Source organism: Oryctolagus cuniculus, chromosome 6 (assembly GCF_051225735.1).
Source record: "Oryctolagus cuniculus isolate XC-2025 breed Fujian yellow rabbit chromosome 6, ASM5122573v1, whole genome shotgun sequence".
Taxonomy (NCBI): Eukaryota; Metazoa; Chordata; class Mammalia; order Lagomorpha; family Leporidae; genus Oryctolagus; species Oryctolagus cuniculus.
In genome coordinates this window covers 61,417,474-61,438,225 of record NC_142872.1, presented here as the reverse complement: position 1 = coordinate 61,438,225, position 20,752 = coordinate 61,417,474, and the positions used below count along the sequence as shown (strand labels likewise).

The 20,752-nt window shown below is 55.1% G+C and overlaps 1 protein-coding gene and 1 long non-coding RNA gene across 10 annotated transcripts in view; one reads left to right on the top strand and one right to left on the bottom strand.

Moving 5' to 3' along the window:
- BOD1 (biorientation of chromosomes in cell division 1) overlaps window positions 1-19,466 on the top strand; it is a 58,139-nt gene extending 38,673 nt beyond the window's left edge. The window contains exon 3 of the mRNA XM_089336217.1: window positions 19,349-19,466. Within this exon, the coding sequence (XP_089192343.1) occupies window positions 19,349-19,361 (13 nt within the window). The 3' untranslated portion in view covers window positions 19,362-19,466. The remainder of the gene's footprint in view (window positions 1-19,348) is intronic.
- LOC149126158 (uncharacterized) lies at window positions 208-4,915 on the bottom strand. Of its 9 annotated transcripts, XR_016235527.1 has the most exons (5): window positions 3,339-4,611; window positions 1,431-1,640; window positions 908-958; window positions 672-818; window positions 208-420 (listed from the first exon to the last, which is right to left on the bottom strand). It is a non-coding gene; the product is annotated as an uncharacterized LOC149126158 (long non-coding RNA). The 9 variants fall into 9 exon arrangements; XR_016235524.1 differs by adding an exon at window positions 4,618-4,915 and having other exon boundaries at window positions 672-1,640; window positions 3,339-3,479; XR_016235522.1 differs by adding an exon at window positions 4,618-4,911 and having other exon boundaries at window positions 672-1,640; window positions 3,339-3,432.
- Window positions 19,467-20,752: the final 1,286 nt, after the last annotated feature.

The window sequence follows — 20,752 nt, the reverse complement described above, 5'->3', positions numbered from 1 at the left end:
GGGATATGTATAAAAGTTTGCACTATGGAGCGGGTCCTTAAGTCAAGGACGGACATGCCGCCATCCCTCAGTTCTTCATGGTCATCATTAAGGCAGCTCCCAGCAGGTGGGGGGCAGCACCGACTGGAGTGCTGCGGTCTCCTGAGAAGCATCCTGTGGGAAGGCAGCAGGTTTCCCCAGTGGTGGCCCACACCCGCTATTCCCTCTGTGGGCGTGGCTGCAAGCTCGGGTGTTCCAGAGAGCGCCTCCCAGCTCCCCCCACCTTGCTGACCCCAGGCCGCAGACTGCACAGCCTGTTTCTCCAGGGGTCTGCGCTTGGAGAACACCCGGAGGGGCACCAATGCATTTGACGATGGTGACACTGGGTTTCAGGACATTGGAGGGGACGCAGGGTCTTCTTGCTGTTCTTAGAGGCACCGCCTGGGACACAGAGATTGTAAAAGATGTTCAGTTTCGTTGCATAACCTGTTTGTGACAGGTCTGGTGGAAGCAAGGGGTAAAGTGTATACAAGGAATGGAGCCCCAGAAGGGTCTTCTTTGACTGCGATGGAAGAGTCACACAAAAGGGACAGTGGCCTCGCTCGATATTGTTGGATTTAGGGGCATACTCCTAGGAAGAGGGAAGTAAAGTGCTCCCCGCCCACCCACGTCCCTGGGAGTGGCCATGGCACCTCCAGCGGTTGGGTAGGCTGTTTCCCTCAGCTATGGCGCAGCAAAACTTGACACAGGAGGGAGGGTCCCAGGGACTTCTGCAAGCTTGCCAGAACTGCATCCATTTTAGACCCAGCATAGGCAGGAGAGAGGCTTCCCAGGGGGTGCTGGTTCAGGAAGCCAACAGACAGCGAACAGAACCACGAGCATCAGGAAGAAAAAGTGGAGGGCCCAGCCAGTCCAACACATGACTCACCTGTCCCTTTCTCACAGGGGTATCTCGGGGCCTCCACTCAACTGAGGGTTCCTGGGGAAGGGACCTGTTTAAGCTGGGAGGAATAGACCCAGCTGGGGGCCCCTCTGAGTTTTCCTGGCAGTGAGGGCGGTCCTTTGCACTGTTCTGACAGCTGATCTGTAATGGGTCCCTCTTCCCAAGCTTCAAGAAGCGCCTCTGTGTGTGTGTGTGTGTGTGTGTGTGTGTGTGATGGTGTCTTCTTTGAGGTGCTGACGATATCTTGTTTCTGGAGTCCGCCCGGCTCTCTAGGCTTATCCCAGGCTGCATCCCAGGTTAGGGTCTGGCTCAGCTCCCTGTCAGTGAGGAGGTCAGTGGAAAGGAAGGGTCTCCCATGGATCATCACAAAAGAGCTAAATTCCAGGATTTCTCTGGGGACAGTGTGGACCCTGAGGGCTGCTATGGGGAGTATCTAGTCCATGGTCATGGGCTCTTGGCAGAGCTCAGCTGTGGTTTTCTTAAGGGTGTGATGCATTTTTTTCTCTACCTATCCAGAGCCTGGGAGTCCCAGGAAGCCTGGACCTGTCGTGTCTTCTTGGGGAGGTGCCAAGGACCTGGGTGACATTTACCCCAAAGGAAGGTGCTCGATCACCCTGGAGGGGGCTGGGAAGTCCAAACACAGGAACCGCCGCCTTTCTGAGGAGTTTCCAAGCTTCTGGTGCCCTCTCGGTGTGGGTGGGGAAGGCCTTCGCCCAACCTGTGGAGGGATCCATGAAGAGCAGGAGGAGGAACCTGCATCTGGGTCTCGGGGCATCTGAGGAAAGCCCGTCCCGGGGACTCCCCCCGGGGACAGCCCCCTGGGTTGCACTGGTTTCATCAACGAAGGTAAGATGGGATGGTTTGGGCATTGCTGTGGGCACGCCTTCCACACGACAGGGTCCCTGCGTTATAGTCTTTCTGAGGCCTCGCCCTGTAAACACCCCACAGACTGATGTCCCCTCGGTCTCTCCCCCTTAGTGGGCGGCACCACGGAGGGGTTTGACGAGCTTCCATTGGTCTTCCCCTGGGATTGCGAACGGGATCATTTCTGATGAACCCCCGGCATCCTCCTCCTCCTATCCTGACCCTTTAGTCTCCTCGCGTTCCTGCTGCAGGCACCGGGGACAGCTGGGACGCTTAGAAGGACCCATCATTAGGGACAGCCCTGTCCGCAGCAGGTGCCCGCAGTCCGGCCACCTGTTTAGTGGCTTTGTCTGCCTGTGTGGCTCCCTGGATTCACCATGGAGACGTCCTTTGTGTCCCCGCAGTGAATGATCGCCACCTGTCAAGGGAGTCAAGCTGCTTCTGAAAGAAGCAAGATTAGGTCTTCCTGCTTTGTCTGGAGCTTTGTGGCTTTTAACATTGCCCCCTCCTTCTGTCTAGTGGCACGGGCCTACAGTACCAGAAGCCCATACCTTGAGTTAGTGCAAAAACCAATGGCTTTGCCTTTCCCCTGTTGCAAGGCCTGGATCAGGGTGACTAGCTCTGCCTTTTGGGCTCAAATGTGGGACAGTGGGTGAAGTTGGGGCTGCTTCTACAGAAGCAACTACAGACAGGACACCTGGTTACACTTGAGTTTTAGTGCGGCCTGCCCTCCAGATGCCTCCCTCCACACCTGCTACTGTGGGTTCTCCAGGGGCTTGTCTGCAGGCCAGGCCTGCTGGGGCAGGTCTATCACACAGTCTGCACGCCTGGTGTTGTAGGGCCTCCTCTGCTGTGGTCAGAGCAGGCATGGCTGGCTTTGGGGTCTCACAGGCCTTTAAGGGAGCCTTGGGGTTAGCAAATAGAAGAGCTTGAGACTTAGTCTCCCTTCCATCAGCCGCTGGTGCCCTTCGACCTCTTTGAGGTCAGACACCCCACTGGGTTGTCCCGGCTGGGATTCTGAAGCTGCCTTCACCAACAGAGCAGTGGCAGCCCCTGCTCTTCGGCACGTAGGCCGTCCTTGAGCTGTGGGGTCCAGCCGCTTTGAAAAGTGGGTCACCAGCCTTTGGCTAGGCCTCGGCTTTTGAGTCAGAACTCCCAAAGTGACTCCCAACCTTTCACAGGCACGAAGAGCAAACAGCTTTTCTAAGTGTGGGAGCCCCAGAGCTGGGCTGTCTTTCAGGCATCGAAGATCCACTGGCATTCTGGGTCCCATATCAGGGTGCTCGGTCCCTGCCCTTTAGGGCCTCATAGAGGGAGACCCCAAGCCCTCCAACCATTGGCTTTCACCCATGGACCTCGGCTGTCTGGCCAGAATATTTGCACCGAACCCAGCAGGGTGCCCCAGCTGTGAAGGTAACTGGGTTGCCCAGGTAGAAGGAAGGGGCAGATGCTATTTTGTAAACTCTGCCTGCAGCCAGTGCTAGGGCTGTCCTGGCTAGGGCAAGTGTTGAATCACTCATTTTTCCCAGGATTCGCATCCCTCTGGAAATACCTGGACATGTGGGAGCCACAGAGAAGGAAGCGCTGGATTGCTCTCATGAAGACAGGAACAGCAATTTGGAACCTGGCCAGCAGCTGCGCGCCGGCTGCCGGAGGAAGCAGGATCTGTTTTGGCTTTTGTTCGTTTCTTTCTCTGTGTTTTGAAGGGGGCAGGATGGTTCCCGAGACACAGGGAGAAGGTGCAGAAGTAAAAGGGGAGCAGAGGGAGTTGAGGGAGGAAGTGGGCCAGAGAGAAATGCCTCCCCACGGGGTCTCCTGCCTGCCCAGGGCTGCGGGGCAGAACCCTTTGGTTTGGGGATGAACGCGGGCCTGCAGGAAACACCTGCTCAGTCCCCCAGCTGCGAGCTCCAATCCTTCGAGGCCAGCACTGAGATCACGTGGATGGAGAGAAACAGCCAGCCCCCCACCCCCAACCCAGGAGAAGGCAGCGCTGAGATAGGATGCTCAGCACGCACAGGAAGTCAGCTGGCGTGACCATGAAAGACAAGCACCAGGGGAGTCAGGAAACATTTTGGGAAGAGCTCCAGGCTCCATCATCTGGGGGCGGGGGAGTGTGTGCTAGAGGAGGAGGAGCCCAGCTGGTGAACTGGGGGCTATGCAAACGGAAGACATCACACACACACGCACACACACGCATGCACACACACACCTGTGCAGAGCCAGCTCTCCCACTAGTTCCCATCCTTGGCTGCGCATCTGATCTGCCTGGGGGCTTTTAAAAATGCCGGAGCCCAGAACCCTGGCGACTTCGGCTGCATGGAAAAGATGCTTCTGTGGTCTCTGCAGCCAGAGGCTCACCTGACCACCTCCCTGGCCCTGTGCACTGCCCAGAACTTCCTCTCTCTCACCACCTCCCCCCAGAGAACCATGGGTCACTTCTTCTAAACTATTAAGCTCCATGCAACATCATCTGTGACATATCTAAAACTCAAGTGTAACCAGGTGTCCTGTCTGTAGTTGCTAATTCTGGAAACCGAGATGAGGACAACAAAAAGCGACAAGGAGAAAGATGCCTTCCCCCGCAGGGACGGGGACCTCGCGCCACCACTAGCAGTAGACCCAGGGTCAGTGCCAGGGTCAGGCCCCCAGGTCCCATGGCGGAACCCTGCGAGGATGGGCAAAGCCGCCCCGGCTGGGAGCCCACAGTCCTGTGAGTTCTCACCACCAGGGGGCACATTCGGAGCAGGCAGGAGGAGCCAGCTCAGGAGAGGCGGCTGGGACAAGACCCCTGCCCCAGGATGCGTAGGGCCAGAGAAGGGTACCGATCTCACCTGTGCTCAACCCCAGACCTGGAGAGATCTTGTTGGTCTCTTCAGCCAAGGCGTCTGCTGTGCCCCTGAGGTGAAAGGAGAGCGAGGGGCGGGCCCTGGGCTCGGTGCGGAAGTCCCGTCTGCCAGCTGTTGCTCTTACGGCGGTTGATTGTGGTTTTTCCCTGCAGAAGTGTCACAGTGAGCCCACTCAGAACTAAGTGTGGACCCCCCTCCCCGCTGCCCCCATTCCACTGTCTCCCTGCAACAGCAACGGCTATATATCTGCTGTGGGGCATCCCAGGATGGCGTGTGTGTGTGTGTGTGTGTGTGTGTGAGAGAGAGAGAGAGAGAGAGAGAGAGAGAAAGAGATCTGGACTTATTGGCAAAATTCTTTACACAAATGCCATTAAAACATGAAGGTAGTTAGATACTTCTGGAAATTCCTTTTTTCATTTAATACTTTTTAAAAAGATTTATTTATTTGAAAGTCAGAATTAGAGAGAGAGAGAGAAGCTTCCATCTGCTGGTTCACTCCCCAGATGGTCACTGCGGCCAGGACTGGGCCAGGCCTAAGCCAGGAGCCAGGAGCTTCTTCCGGGTCTCCCATGGGGGTGGCAGGGCCCAAGGGCCATCCTCCACTGCTGTTCTTAGGCTATTAGCAAGGAGGTGGCTCGGAAGTGGAGCCGCTGTACGGATGAAGGCATCGCAGGCAGCAGCCTTACCTGCTACACCACAATGCCAGCCCCCCTGTAATAAGTTTTGAGGATCATCCTACGTATAGAAAAGTGCTTCAGAAAGTTCATAGACATGGAACTGAAAGATGTTGGTTGCGATGCACTGCAATTTTGAAATCCACACACAGTTTATTTTGTAATCTGCATTTCCATGAGCCTTCTGAAGATACTGCAACATTTTTTGCACCAAAATGAATTCTTTTAAATATATTTTTCCATGCTTTCAAGTACCTTTTGGTGTGTGCTTGCACAACATTTTATTTCATCCGCACAGTGAGCCTTACGACTTAGTGGCTCTGGTGATCCGCCGGTGCTCGGTGGAGAAGCCCTTGAGAGGTTAAGGGGCTTGCACACGATCACAGAGCAGTGCAGTCTGGACTAGCGATTGGCCGTCATGTTTGTCATCATTCCCTTCCTGATGCACACTCGGGCCGTGTCCAGCCTCCCATTCATGCCAGCAATGCTGCACTGGGGACCCTGGGCAGCGGCGGGAGGGGCTCTGCAGGGCGGCGACCCGGAGGTGGCGTTGGCACAGGTTGCATTTCAGCCCAGACCGGCACGTTGTGCGCCGAGAGGTGGCGTCGTCCCCTTCCCAGCACCCTTGCTTAGCGGGCCACCCTTCTTGCTGCCACCAAGGGAGTGCAGGGAGAAGGGAGCATGCAGAGGTGCCCCGGTGTGGCCTGGGGAAGGTCGGGGGGTCCGGGGAGACCGAACGTGGGTGTCGTGCAGACTTGCGGTTGCAATCTGTCTGTTCCATACTCGGCAGATTTGGTGGCTGGTTCCACGGGCTGACTTTGTGGTCTTCGGTTGCCCTTCCCTGAGTTGTGGGGGACGCAAGCACCTGCTGGATGCTTCTGTGCTGCTGCTTCTGTGAACGTCATCTTCCTGTTCTTCCTCCACTCCTCCCAGCGGGGTGTTCATCTTCTTGATTTGCAGCTGCTTTCCTAGGATGAGCTAGGAGTCCTTCATCCACTACCTTGGCTACCAATATTATCTCACAAGAACGGTTCTAATGACAGTGACCAGGGTTGTCAGAGGGGACAGGAGCCTTTGCCAGTCAAAGCTGGTGAACATATAAATGGGCATGATCTCTTTGAAGGGTGTTGATAATACAAGGTCTTCAGTAAGTTCACAGAAAAGTAGAATTAAAACTGTTATTAAAAGTAGGATTAAAGAGGTTTATTCAGAGGCATTGGGCCTTATGCCGGGTTAAGCCACCACTTGGAATTCTGGCATCTCTGCTGCTCCAGTTCCAATCCAGTTCCCTGCTAATGCACCTGGGAAAAGCAGGAAGGATGGCCCAAGTGCTTGGGCCCTGCACCTGCGTGGGAGACCCACAAGAAGCTCCTGGCTCCTGATTTCACCCTTGCCCAGCCTGGCTGTTGCGGCCATTTGGGGAGTGAACCAGTGGAGGATCTCGTTCCTTTCCTCTCTGTAATTCTATCTTGCAAATAAAATAAAATGAAATAAATCCTTAAAAAGATATTTAGGTGCAAAATTTTTTGAAATATGTGCATAGTTTTTTCATACGATGCATTTTTCATGAAGTTTTTGAAGACCTCTCCTATGCATGGAGTTCAAAACATTTTTACACCGAAATAAATGTGTCTTTTAACTCCATTTTCCATAAACTTTCGGAAGTTCCTGTGCAGATACCAAATGCACTTAAAATGTGCATGGCTGTTGATGCTGCTGTTCTGTTTCCATCCTAGGAAATGACCAGAGACATCAACAACAGCTGAGCCCTCAGATGCCCATCCAGTGTTGTTGCTAATGCAGAAACCAAGAACACTTGGTTCTCCAGCAATAGGGCATTGGTTAAAAAAATGCAGGCAAAAAGACACAGACCCTGCCTGTGGGCCTGACCTGGGAAGACCAGCAGGTGCAGAGACCAGTTCCATAGGGTGACAAGGAGCCGCCCACCCAGCCCAGTGCTGGGGCTTCTGATTTCACTAATTACAGCTGCCATCGCTCTCTGGGTGGATTTAGGCAACACACATTTCACAAATTTGTTGTCTTACAGTTCTGGGAGTCGGAAGTCTTGAGATCCATTTCCCTGGCGGAAATCCAGGAGACCCAGGTGCCTGTGGAAGCCCCAGAGCAGAATCCACTAGTTGCGGGACTCAGCGTCCCCAGGCCCCTCTTTCTGTCTGCAGAGTGTGGCACTCCAGCCTCTGCTCCCATCATCACACGGCCTTCTTCTCTGCACCCCATGTCCCTCTGCGTCTCACCAGGAGCGGGGCCCTCGCACTGCGCACTCCCCAGCCCCCAGAACTGGGAGGAACCAAGTTCCTTCCTTTGTAAGTCAGCAGGTGTGCACTGTCTGTTCCAGCCACAGACGTCACTATCGAGAAGATAATGAGGTCTGCGGGTGGGACGGTGACGTAGTGTCCGTGTTCGTTTTCCCGATCGAGGACACTGTCCCGGGCCGCATGAGAGGCTTGCCCCTGGCCTTAGGAAATACGCACTGGTGCGTCTCAGAGGGCACGGGGCCTGGGGTCACGGATGGCTCGAGTTTGAAAAGAAGCAACATATGCGTTTACCAGGAGACCCAGGTGCGCACCAACCCCGCAGCAAACGTGGCCACAGGGCGACAGTTAAAAGTCCTGGGCCATCGGTGCGACTTTTACACCAGCACAAAACCTAAGGACCTGAGAGAGGCCGGCGGCCGTCCTCCCACACTTGCACCCGGCGAGGCGGGAACGCATTCCTGCGCCGCTGGAGCGGCGCATACCGGCCCGCAAAAGCTGTGACGCCGTCATACTCCCGACAGTGGCTCCGGGATCCCAGAGGGCCAGCCGCCTCCGCGATGCCCAGCCTGCGGGCCCCGGGCAGACCGCCCTCCGGCAGTGCCCCGCCTGCCCCACTAGGCGGCGCTCGCAACCCCTCCTTGTCCCGCAGAGCGGCCCGGAGGAGGCTGCGGAGCCGAGCTACGTGCGCCCTGCCTGGGGTGGAGCTGTGGGGAACCTTCCGACCTCAGTGAGGTGGGTTTGGAGACTCCAGAACCCAACGCAGCTCCCAGTTGCCTTCTCCCCCACCCCCCTTGTTGGATCGAGGACAACGTTGAAAACGCAATCAGTAATTTGTCCCAGTGACTGGATCTGAGCAAGTACATCTAAACCCACCCACGCAGACCTCCGGACGCTGCTTCGGGGATGGGGGGACAGCCCGGAGGAGGTTCCTCGTTGTGCTCTGACGTCTGGAACACTGATTTGGGAGCGTTTAGAATGGAGACAATGCTTTGACATTGGGGGTATTGAAATAAAATCCAGATATCTGCCTTTTGGAGTGCCCAGGTGGCACACCCCATTCTGCTCACCACAGTCCCCACCCAGCCCTGAGGCCGCATCATGGGGCGCCTCTCCCTATCCTGTCACCCAGACCCGCAGGAAAACTTGAATTGGCCAGGAGACCTGCAAAGTGGCCGGCTCCCATGGGCCCCATCTTGTGGTCAACTACTCTGGGGAGGAAAAACGATTCGGGTTGCGAGGTTTTCTGGGAATCAATCTTTGTTTTTTAAATCGTGTCATATATTGCCGGTGCCTCTGTGTTGCCATGACAACCGCTAGGAGCGAGGAGGCAGGTGCCTGAGTTGGAGCCTGGCTGTGTGACCTTGAATCCCCCCCCCCAACAAGCTTCCCGTGTTTTTGTTTCCTTGTCTGTAACGTGGGGGTAACAGTAGCCTTGTAGAGTGCTGTGGGAATGAGCGATATGCTTACCTCAAGGCTCTACGTGAGCACCTGGCAGAGAGGAAGAGCCAGGTGAGTGTCCTCTGTTATTAGTAGTAATTACTGCCAGGGGGAGTTGACATAAACAGGGCCCCTGGTGCTCACCCTTGAGTGCACATCAGACCCACTGGAAGGTCGTGTGCAGCCACAGCTTGCTGGGTGCCGTCCTCTCCCCTCCTCCCCCCCACCCAGAGTTTCTAATTCAAAGAAGACTGTTAGAGCCCAAGACTGTGCATTTAATTATTTATCTGAGAGGCAAGAGAGAGTCCCCATCCACTTGTTCACTCTCTAATAATTGCCTGCAACGGCCAGGGCTGGGATGAGACTGAAGCTGGGAGCCGGGGACTCAATCCAGGCTTCTCACCTGAGTGTCAAGAGAGCCAGCTACTCGGGCCATCACTGCTATCCCCCCAACACACATACAAGATCTGTATTAGCAGGAAGCTGGAGTCGGGAGCCGGAGCCAGGGCTGACGTTGTGTAGCGGGTTAAAGCCACCAGCTGCAGTAAAGGCATCCCGTACTGGGCACTGGTTGACGTCCTGGCTGCGCCACTGCCAATCTAAGTCCCTGCTTATCTGCCTGGGAAGCAGCAGAAGATGGCACAGTATTTGAACCCCTGCTATGCTATGCACGTGGGGGCCTGGGTGGAGTTCCAGGGTCCTGGCTTCAACCTGGCCCAGACCTACCCATTGCAACCATGTGAGGAGTGAACTGGGGGTTGGAAGATCTGTGTGTGTGTGTGTGTGTGTGTGTGTGTCTGTGTGTGTGTGTCTCTCTCTCGTGTGTTTGTGTGTGTGTGTGTGTGTGCATGCGTGTGCTACACTACGGGACCACGTTAGTGCCTTAACCACTGATCCAAATGCCTGACCCAGGCATCTTTCACAAGTGCACAGATGATTGCTGCTCCTGGACTTAAAAACTGCCGCCCTGTATTTAAAGGCAAACATCGCCCCTTAAAACCTGTGCCCACACACTTGGTTCTTGAAACAGCCAGAGTAAGTATGATCAGAGTTAACACGTAGCAGGTGCCTAAGGCAGTGCCCAGCAAATCCCGCTCAGTGTGGGTTGTAGTTGCTGATGATAACGTGGAGTAGAATCAGGACCATTGCAACGCGGATTCTAAGGAGAAGGGCGTGGGGAGAGGGGACAGGGCTCTGGGCCTCTACACCTGCAGCTCCAGGGGATTGTCGCATTGTGAGCCTATCTTTGAGCACTGTGTAAGGAGAACAGGTCTTGGAAACAGCCTGGCCCTGTGCCAGGTCGCTCAGGCTTAAGCTAAGACCCGATCCCCGAACCCAGGCTGGGTCTGCCCACTGCCCTGTGACGCCCTGAGCCACGGCTACTCCAAGTTCAGCACTCCATCTGGCAGAGGCCCTGTCCCAAGCATTCTCCAGATGGCCTGCACCGGCTGTGGCCCAGGAGCAGAATCCGTGGCTGGTGATACAGTCACAGAAGGACAGGACCAGGCCCTAGGAAAAGGGTGTTCAGGAGAATGAGCCCGCCGCTGGGTGAGTGTGCAGGAGGAAGGCAGTTGGGCAGGGGGAGCCGTGCAGTTGCACCTGACCTTGGCATGGAGGGTTGCCCACGGGCTGTTGGTCCAGGACCCAGGAGTAGAGGGAGACAGAGGCTGGACAGGCAAATGGCCTCCACCAACCCCACATCTAGATGGACAGACCCTAGAATCCCCAAATGTGTGAGCCCCTTCCCAGGGACCGCAGGGTGGGTGTGGTGTGCTCCAGATTGGCGCAGCATCTTAGGGCAAGGCGTGGCCCAGGACAGCCGCTCCCAGGAGGTGTGACCTTGAGTGTCACGTGTGATGCAGGGAGTCCCTTGCAGCCCCTCGAGGTGTGCAGTGGAGCTGGGATGACAAGAGAAGGAGTCTGCCCCTGGCCCAAGCTGACCCTCCCTATGGGGCCGCATTCCAGTCAGAGCCTGGAGGATTTTGCACTTGACCTTGCAGAAAATTAGGAAGGCACACTGGATGGGGGAGCCTTTAGAACTTTCTCTACTTAGCAGCTTGTTTTCTGGGTTGGAACACTTCACCGTGGAGACCCACACTCTGCAGCGTGCCCCTTGTTCCCCTGCACGGTGCACGTTCGCAGCCCCAGAGCTGCCCCCAGCAGTGGAGACCCTGCTGGCATGTGCAGGAAGGGCTCAGATGAACTCATGGGGCTGGGCTGGAGGCCTGGCAGGACAGAGACTGACATTCCTAGGGCAGGGTTTCTTTGGGGTCATGTGCTGGGTGCCGAGAGCAGTGGCACCCAAGCCTCGGATCCTCACTACAGGGCTGGGTTATCTTCCTCACTATTGACAAGGGAGCCGAGGCCCAGGGCACTGGCCAGACAGCTGGATTCCAAGCCGGATGCCTGAGGGGGAGGTCGGCCCCCAGATGTGCCGTTGGAAGGAGCCACCTGGAGGACTTTCGTGAGGCTCCAGGATGTCTTGGCCCCCAGGGAAGCAGAGCTGTCAGTTTCAGATCACAGCCCCGGGAGGGCAGGAAGTGGCCCCAGAAAGAGCCCCTGGCCCTGCTCCCAGCCTCTGGGAGGTGGTCGCCTGGCACCTGGGTAGGATGGATTGGGCACATGTCACACAGCAGGTGGGACCCTCCTCACCCCGGAGCACAAGCCCCCTCGACAGGTGCCTCTGAGCGTCTGGCTGGATCCTCTTTCTCTTCCAACATCCAGATTCAACTGAGCCTAACCTTCTGCCCTTGGCCCTCTCCCCAAGGCAGCTCTGTGGGCCAGGGCTCTTCTGGGTAATTTCAGAGGACCCCAGGCATCCACAGTATTTCCTGGAGCTCATTCTGAATCCCTCAGCCACCCACTTAGGAAGCGGCTCCATTTCCCTCCAGTATTCCCTGAGAAAAGCTTGCCCCAGATCGGGTTGTCTGCAAGGATGCTTCTCAGTTTCTGCAAGGCATGGTTACTCTCATACCCTCCCCAGTATCTACAGGAAATTACTCCAGGCCCCCATTAGGCAAGGTCAAGGGCGCTCCTGCCAAGGGGAACATCTAGACTGAGTATACCTTTGCCCCTCCCTCCTTCCTGTTTTCTGTGGGAGTGAATATGATACCTGGAGCTCCAACATCCATCCTGAGCCATGAGGAAAACCAAAGGATGGAAGAACAGGCCGAGGATGGTGCCCCGGGGGCACGCGGAGCTGCCCCACCAGCTCCAGACTGTTTGTGGAGTGGTTTGAAATGAGAGGAAAAGCAGCAGTCCCACGTCCAAGCTGCTGTTGAGAGAGAGAGAGACAGAGAGAAAGGTCTTCCTTTTGCCGTTGGTTCACCCTCCAATGGCCACTGTGGCTGGCATGCTGCAGCCGGTGCACCATGCTGATCCGAAGCCAGGAGCCACGTGCTTCTCCTGGTCTCCCATGCGGGTGCAGGGCCCAAGCACTTGGGCCATCCTCCACTGCACTCCCGGGCCACAGCAGAGAGCTGGCCTGGAAGAGGAACAACCAGGACTAGAATCTGGGGTGCCGGCGCCACAGGCGGAGGACTAGCCAAGTGAGCTGCGGCGCCAGCCCCAAGCTGCTGTTCTTGCAGACACTGCCCTTACCCCACAGCTGCACTTGCTCTGAGAGCCGGTCCTTCCCTGAGCTGACTTCCAGCAGGGACGCCTCCTTCCCACCCCCCAGAGGATGGACACCCCAGTCACTGCCTCCACCCCTCGTCGTGGGCAGAATGTTCTGTTGTCTCCCGTCCTTGCCAGCCTCAGGTGGTCTCTACAGTGGGTTAACAAGGAAGTTCATGCGATGCTCCCTGAGCACCTCGGAGATGCCAGCGTCTCTCAGGTGGTCCCCCTGCTTCTCCCCTGCATGCGGTGTCAGGCTGAGCTTATGACCCCCAGGGGGCCAAGGTGTGGCTGCACAGGCTGATGAATTCCAGGCGCCCCTGCCGTGGTTGGCTGTGGTCTGGCCCCCGAGGCTGCATGTGTTAGGAGCTTGGTCCCCTGATGAGGCAGTGGAACTTTAAGAGGTGGAGCCTAGGCAAGACACTGTGGCAACAAACGCCCTACATGAAGGACCTCTGTGAGTGAGACCCCAGTGGAAGGAAGGGGCCGGCAAAGAAGGAGATAAGGGAGGAGAGAACTTCCACTTTGCTTGTAGTCTTGTCTATATACTGATGGAGTTTGTGGATTCAGAAGGCTTCCATAGCCTTGGCAGCTCATGTCAAGAGTCTCGGGTGATCACTGATGTCATACATAACAGTGTTCATTGTGAAATTAACAACAGGAGTCACTGTGCACTAACTCCCCATGCAGGACCTCTGTCCTCCACGAGTTGTATTATGAGAGCTAACTGTGAAGCTGCTTCTCAAACTGTGTGTGTGTGTGTGTGCAAATTGTTGAACTCTTTACTTAGTATAGAGTTGGTCTTCTGTGTATAAAGTTAATTGAAAATGAATCTTAATGGAGAATGGGACTGGGAATGGGAGAGGGAGGAGGAGGTGGGTGGGAGTGGGTGGGAGGGTGGGTATGGTGGGAAGAATAATTATATTCCTAAAGTTGTACTTATGAAATTTGTATTCCATAAATAAAAGATTTCTTGGGGAAAATTTTTTAAGTATTTATATGAAAAAAATAAAAAATTTTTAAAAATTTTTAAAAAGAGGTGGAGCCTATGGTGGGGAACTAGGTCTGGGAGGCTCCGCCCTCATACAGGGACTTCTGCAGGCCTCAGGGGTGGGGTGGGTCTCACAGGTGTGGGCTGGTCCCTGCAAGAATGGGGCGCTTCAAAGCAGGGTCACCCACACACTCGCTGTGTTCTGTGCGTGGCCAGTATCCCGCTTCTCTGTCTCACTGGGACACAGCCGGGGGGGGGGGGCCAGAAACACCCCCCTCCCCGGGGAGCTCTGCTTATCTCACCCTCACTACTGGGCTGGACGCAGCCCCTGAGCCTCTCCTCTTGTCTTGCATTCAGTCCCCGGCCTGGTGGCCCAGGCCCAGCCCCAGCCCCTGGCTCTCATCACCCGCCTGATCTAGGTGTGGAGCTCGGGCACAAGTGGAAGCCTCTTGTGCTCCACAGTGCACAGCCCAGGGTCCTTGAGAGCCCCTGAGGGCCGTCCCTCCAAAACCCATGCCCTTTTGGTTTCCTCCAGGCCCTTCTCCCCTCAGCCCCACTACTCGCCCGTCTCCTCTCACAAGGGTTGAAAGAACATCTCAAGGAGGGGCCGGTGCTGTGGCGTACCAGGTAAAGCTGCCATCTGCAGTGCCAGCATCCCATATGGGTGCTGGTTCGAGTCCCAGCGGCTCCTCTTCCAATCCAGCTCTTCGCTGTGGCCTGGGAAAGCAGCAGAAGATGGCCCAAGTGCTTGGGCCCCTGCACCCACGTGAGAGACCCGGAAGAGGCTCCTGGCTCCTGGCTTCGGATCGCCATAGCTCTGGCCATTGGGGAGTGAACCAGTGGATGGAACACCTCTCTCTCTCTCTCTCTCTCTCTTTCTCTCTCTCTCTCTCTTTCTCTCTCTCACTCTCCTTCTCTCTGTGCAACTCTTTCAAATAAATAAATAAATCTTTAAAAAAGAAAAGAACGTCTCAAGGGACTCTGCCCCCTCGCAGCCACTTCCGCCCCCTTGGATGTCAGCCACCCTGACTGCCCATGCGAGGATTTCATTTCACCCGGGTGGGAACCTCCCAGGGCGGGCAGCAGCCACGTGGACTCCGGCATCCAGCATCTGTCTCCCACTGCCGTGTGTGGAGTTACTCGCATGGGTGCGTCTGGTCCTTGGGTGTTTCCAGTTTGGGGTTGTCCCATGTGGCGCTGCCTTGGACACCCTCATATGTAATCCTTAATTCACAGTCTCTGGGTCGTGGGGCAGACATACACGCCAGATTCGCAGGTTCTGCACCAAGTTTTGCCATCTGACATTCCCGCCTGCATCTCATGAGTTCCTGTTTCTGTGCTCCCCGCCGGCTGGGCTGGGGCTGCATAGATTGCTGCACCCAGCTCTTATTTCAAGCTACTAACTGTGAAGGAAAAGTTCCATCAGCAGAGTCTCACTTCTCTTTAAAATTCAGAGTCATTCATTAAAACTTCAAGCACAAGTGTGATCCCTCTCAGTGCGATCATTCCCAGCGTCCAGGGATCGGCACATCTGTTACTTTACAATTACTTAAAATCTATCCTTGTGCATAGTTGCCGTTCCTACTGGAGCCCTATATCACAGGGTGTTTTCCTGATCCCAAATGCTTGGGTCCAGAGGTGCCCCTATCTAAGGGTTTTTTCAGTTTGGAATATGGTATATACCTCGTGAGATAGCTTGGGAGTGAGACTCCAGTCTAAACATGAGATTCGTGTCTGTTTCCTAGAGCCTTCTGCACACAGCCTGAAGGTGGTTTACTACAATATTCGTGGCACACCTGTGCTTTGACTGCACCCCATCACGTGAGATCAGGCATGGGCTTTTCCACCGTGGTGTCATGTCAGCCCTCAGAAAGTTTCGGTTATTGGAGCATTTCCGGTTCCGAGTTTTCGGATTCGCTGTGCTTGAGCTGTAATTTGGTGGTAGACAGCAAAGCTGAGGGTGAAACCCAAGCCTTCTGAGTATCTCCCATTAGGTGATGGCTTGGAGGGGAAGAAGTGACCAACACAGGAAAGACACCCACCACTATTTTGTGCCTACCAGTTGTGAAGTTCTGAATAACCCACTTTTTATTTTATTTTTTTTTTTTAGATTTCTTTATTTGAAAGTCAGAGTTACACACAGAGAGGAAGAGAGAGGTCTTTCAGCCACTGGTTCACTCCCAATTGGCTGCAATGGCCAGAGCTGCGCTGATCTGAAGCCAGGAGCCAGGAGCATCTTCCAGGTCTCTCACGTGGGTGCAGGGGCCCAAGGACCTGGGCCATCTTCTACTGCTTTCCCAGGCCATAGCAGAGAGCTGGATCAGAAGTGGAGCAGCTGGGACTCGAACCAGCACCCATATGGAATGCTGGCACTGCAGGCGGCGGCTTTACCGGCTACGCCACGGCGCCAGCCCCAAATAACCCACTTTTATTGTGGCCTTTCCCCATGCCTTCAAGAACTAGTTAACCACCCTTGGTTTAACACCATTTAATATATGCCATAGTGGCTTTTAAACAAGTCAACTTTTAATATCCCAACTGCCTAAATTTGGCCAGATTTGTCAATAGAACACTAGTGAAAATAATGACAATTTCCATTGACCTTTGTGTGCGCTATAGGAAAGTCTGTTTGCCCAGGAATTCGTGCTGATATTTACCTTAAAACATCCAGCCTCTTGAAGCAACACAGAGCACACTGTGTCCAAAATATTTCTAAGCCCCAGGCCAGTCACGCTTGGAAACAGCTGCCACCATGCCGCAGGACCGCTGCCTGCAGCCCTGGCTATAACAGGATCTGACCTGCTCCTCTCTGGATTCTTAAGAATGTTCTCCGATGTAGGCCAAGGTCAGGTATGGTAAATATAGTGGCTTCCAGAGCAAAATAGATTCCACTTCCCAGCAGGCGTGGCTGCGGCACTTTTCCATTTTTGACAACGGTCGGTGGCAGGCTGGAGGATTGCAGGGAGCATTGTGCGAGGCCGTGGCGTGGCGGGTGGGCGGCCTGCTGAACACAGCAGCGCCCCAGAGTCGAGAACCAGGTTCCTGGGCGCTGGCCGGGGCACTGGGGTCTTCACCTGTCAATGGAAAGACTGGCAGAGCGCTTGCAGCTGCCCAGGCCTGGGCAACCGGGATGAGCCTGGGAGCCCAGATCTCCTCGATTATGGACCGACTGGGGCCAGGTCGCCTTGTGCCAAGGTCACAATTCCCTCCTTTTCAGTCATGTGACGTGGACCCATCCGTGCCCCCTCTCTGAGCCTCAGTTTCCTTCCTGGTACAACCCAGAATGATAGTACCGACGCCACAGGCTGTCAGGTGGCATTTAGGGAGCCCGCGTGGGAGACAGATGGTCAGCAAGCAGCTGTGCCCACCTTCTCCTCTCCCCACAGCCCGCCCCTGTGTCCCGCGCCACAGCCTCTGCCCCAGCCCGGTCCTGCCCACCCCCGCAGTGCCTAGAGCCCACGCTCGACTCCTCTGCCCCAAAGCAGCATCTGGTCCTAGAAATCCTATTCCACCTGTCACAGTGGGAACCGCCCGCCCCGTTGATGGCGTTTACTTGAGTGACTTCCTGGGATCAGCACGTTAACAATGGGGGTGGCGGCATGTCAGGGCCCAGGGCACAATCCGTGCTTTAAATATGGCAGCGCTTCAGGAAGAACTCCCCTTCCTTCCTTCCTTTCTTCCTTCCTTCCTTCCTTCCTTCCTTCCTTCCTTCCTTCCCTCTTTCTTTCATTTTATTTATTTATTTATGTATTTATTATTTATTTATTTGAAAAGCAGAGTTAAAGAGAGGCAGATGGGGTGGAGGGGAGATCTTCCATCTGTTGGTTCACTCCTCAAATGGCCGCAGTGGCTGGAACTGTGGTGATCCAAGGCCAGGAGCCAGGAGCTTCTTCCAGGTCTCCAACGCGGGTGCAGGGGCCCAAAGACTTGGGCCATCTTCTACTGCTTTCCCAGGCCATAGAAGAGAGCTGGATTGGAAGTGGAGCAGCCTGGACTTGAACCAGCACCCATATGGGATGCCGGCGCTCCAGGCAGCAGCTTTATCCACTAAGCCATCGCGCTGGGCCCCTCCATTTCTTTCTGATGCTAGAAGAAGAGGCATTTGTCATGATTTCTACTCCGTGTACAGTCAGCTCTGCATGTCCACAGCCTCCTCTCCATGTCCACAGAGACAGCCATATGCAAGTGGAAGATATTTGGAGAAACAAAATTGGGTCTGAACTGAACCCGTGCAGACTCTTTGCCTTGTCACTATTTCCCAGACAATACAGGGTAACTGTGCTTGACACTGCATGCACACCGTATTGGGCATTGCAAGTCAGCCAGAGAGGATTCAAGGCCTATGGGGACATGTGCATAGGTTCCCGGCAAAGGCTGTGCTCTTTTATAGAAGGAACCCGAGCAGCTACAGATTTGGGCACTGGGGGGGAGGGCAGGTCCAGAACCAGTGCACCGTGAGTATGCAGCACCACTGTCTATCGTGCGTGGAAGCAACTGGTCCCCCCGCCACAGTTCACTTGGTTTTTCCCGATCTCTTTCCTCTGGGTGAAGTACCTCCTCTTTTCAAAGCCACCTCAGGAGTGTTGCCGCTGGCTGAAGTCTTCGAGCTGGGATTCTTGTTTGCTTCTCCCATCAGCGACCCTCCAAATTCTTTTTGGAAGTAGGTGGAGCATAGAAGAAAAAATTGGTAAACAGAGTTCTCTCTCCGGTCTCGTGGAGACAGGCCTTGGTCTCTCCGGGCGGCTTCCCGGCTCCCAAGCTGTAATTATTGGTTGCTTTTTTGAGTGTCTCTCTGCACTGAGAGTCTTTCCTTGTTCTAAACCCATCTGGGATGCCTCTGGACCCAGGAATGAAGGGGACTCTTCGTGCCTGTAAGGGGGAGGCGGCTTCAGCTAAGGAGACGCTCCAGGGCCGCCTGCAGGCTGTGGCAGGGAGGACCTCTGGCAGCTGTGGCCCAGCCTCCTGCATGCGGGGTTCGAGACGGCCGTGGGGAACAGGGGGCTTCCTGATGAGTCCCGTCTCCAGCCTGCAGACCCCTTCTCTCCCTGAGCCCTGGTCCAGATCCTGCAGGCGCGAGAACCTTGGGATGGGGCATCTTCAGTGGTTTCATCAGCCACCAAGGACCCCTAACGTCATGGGATTTGGGTGGGGCCCCAAGCTGCTCCTCACGCATGGAAGAGAGGCCTGTCTCTCGTGGATCCCACGAGCTCATCTGCATGACAGCAGATCTGCTGTCATGAGGAAGGAGGAAGGGGTGGGGTTTAAGCAGGAGACTCTGCAACCTTTGCTCTTTAATAACAATAGTGATGACGACAACATTTATTGAGTGCTTTGCACGCCCTAATTCATTTCACTGTCACAAAGACCCTAAGAAGCAGGTACCACTACTCTCCCCATTCCACAGGACAGAGAATTGAGGCTGAGAGGGGTAAAGAAGTTCCTGTGAATTAGTAACAGAGATTCAAACCCAGATCTGACTGGCCCCGGAAGCCTCACTTTCAACAACTGTCCACTTTGCCCTGAGCTTCGAGGTTGACCTGTCGCTCTTCAGGGCCTTTGGTGCCCACATTACCCCAGGGAATCCTGTGTGCATGGTCAGATGAGGGGGCACAGAGGGGACAGTGGGTCCAAAGGCAGGCTCCGGGGCCAGATGGTTCAGGTTTGGACCCATTTCCCATGCATGACTGTGGATAAGGTGCTTAACCTTCTGTCTTCCTGTCCAGGCACAGGGGTTGAGATCCTGACCAGGCTGCAGCGGTGATGAGAGACGAGTCCATGCAGGTGAGGCACACAGCTGGAGTTTGTCACCACGGAAGAGCTCCAGCTGCCCACTCTGCACCACCACCCGGATGTCCCATCCACAACTCAAGTCTGCCATTGCCAAAGCCGCCTCCTCCCCAAACCTGCTCTCCTCCCAAGAAGATCTTATTATGTAAATAACACTTTTTGTGCCTTTTGCTTAAGAGATGTTGCTGAGAAAGGCATTTTGGAATGGACTTGAGATGTCCTGACCTCTTCCAAAATAACACAGAGGAAAAGGTCAGAAATGCAAAGGAGACCCTTCCGAATTAAGAGGTTGGAACAAGCATCTGGTGCAGCCCCTTAGGAGGACGCTACACCACGAGCATGATGGGAATTTTTTTTTTTTGGACAGGCAGAGTGGACAGTGAGACAGAGACAGAGAGAAAGGTCTTCCTTTGCTGTTGCTTCACCCTCCAATGGCCGCCGCAGCCAGCGCGCTGCGGCCGGCACACCGCGCTGATCCGATGGCAGGAGCCAGGTGCTTCTCCTGGTCTCCCATGGGGTGCAGGGCCCAAGCACCTGGGCCATCCTCCACTGCCTTCCCGGGCCACAGCAGAGAGCTGGCCTGGAAGAGGGGCAACCGGGACAGAATCCGGTGCCCCAACCGGGACTAGAACCTGGTGTGCTGGCGCCGCAAAGCGGAGGATTAGCCTAGTGAGCCATGGCGCCGACTGCGATGGGATTTTTAAAGACATAAATCTACAAGGGAAAACGAAACATGAAAATAACCACTATGCTGATGAATGAGAAGGAACCAACAGACCTGAATTCCAGCCTACCACTGGGAAAATCCAGGAACCCACTGGATACGTTCAAGAGAAGGCTCAGGAAATCTCGGGAACCCATGGCACCAGATGCTCCTGAGACTGAGAGTAAAGTCGTGCGGAGTATCGGATTAATTGAAATCTGTTTGGAAGAGGTTGGACGCCTGGGTCCCGTCTCCAGCTCCACACTGCTGGGTGACTGCTCTGCTCCCACTCTGGAAGAGGACTGACCATTTGCTTTCTAGGGAGGGTAAGACATAGGGACTCTGGATTGTGTGACATCAGGCCAGACTGAGCCCAAGGGCACTGCACTGGAAACAGGAGGATTCGGAGACGGTGGATGTGTTGGACATTGAAACACACCCTGTTCCCCTTCTTCTGTCGCACCCCCAGAATGCTGGCTCCTGGGCCTTTGCCCTGCACACAGAGAATTGGGAGAATCTCTGCTAAATCTAGAAGCCCAGATGAAAAGACGTGGAGAAGTTGACATAGGAGCTCCCCCAACAGCTGCTGCAGCCTAGCACCTCACAATGAAGCTCAAGGAAGTTCCTCCCATTCGGA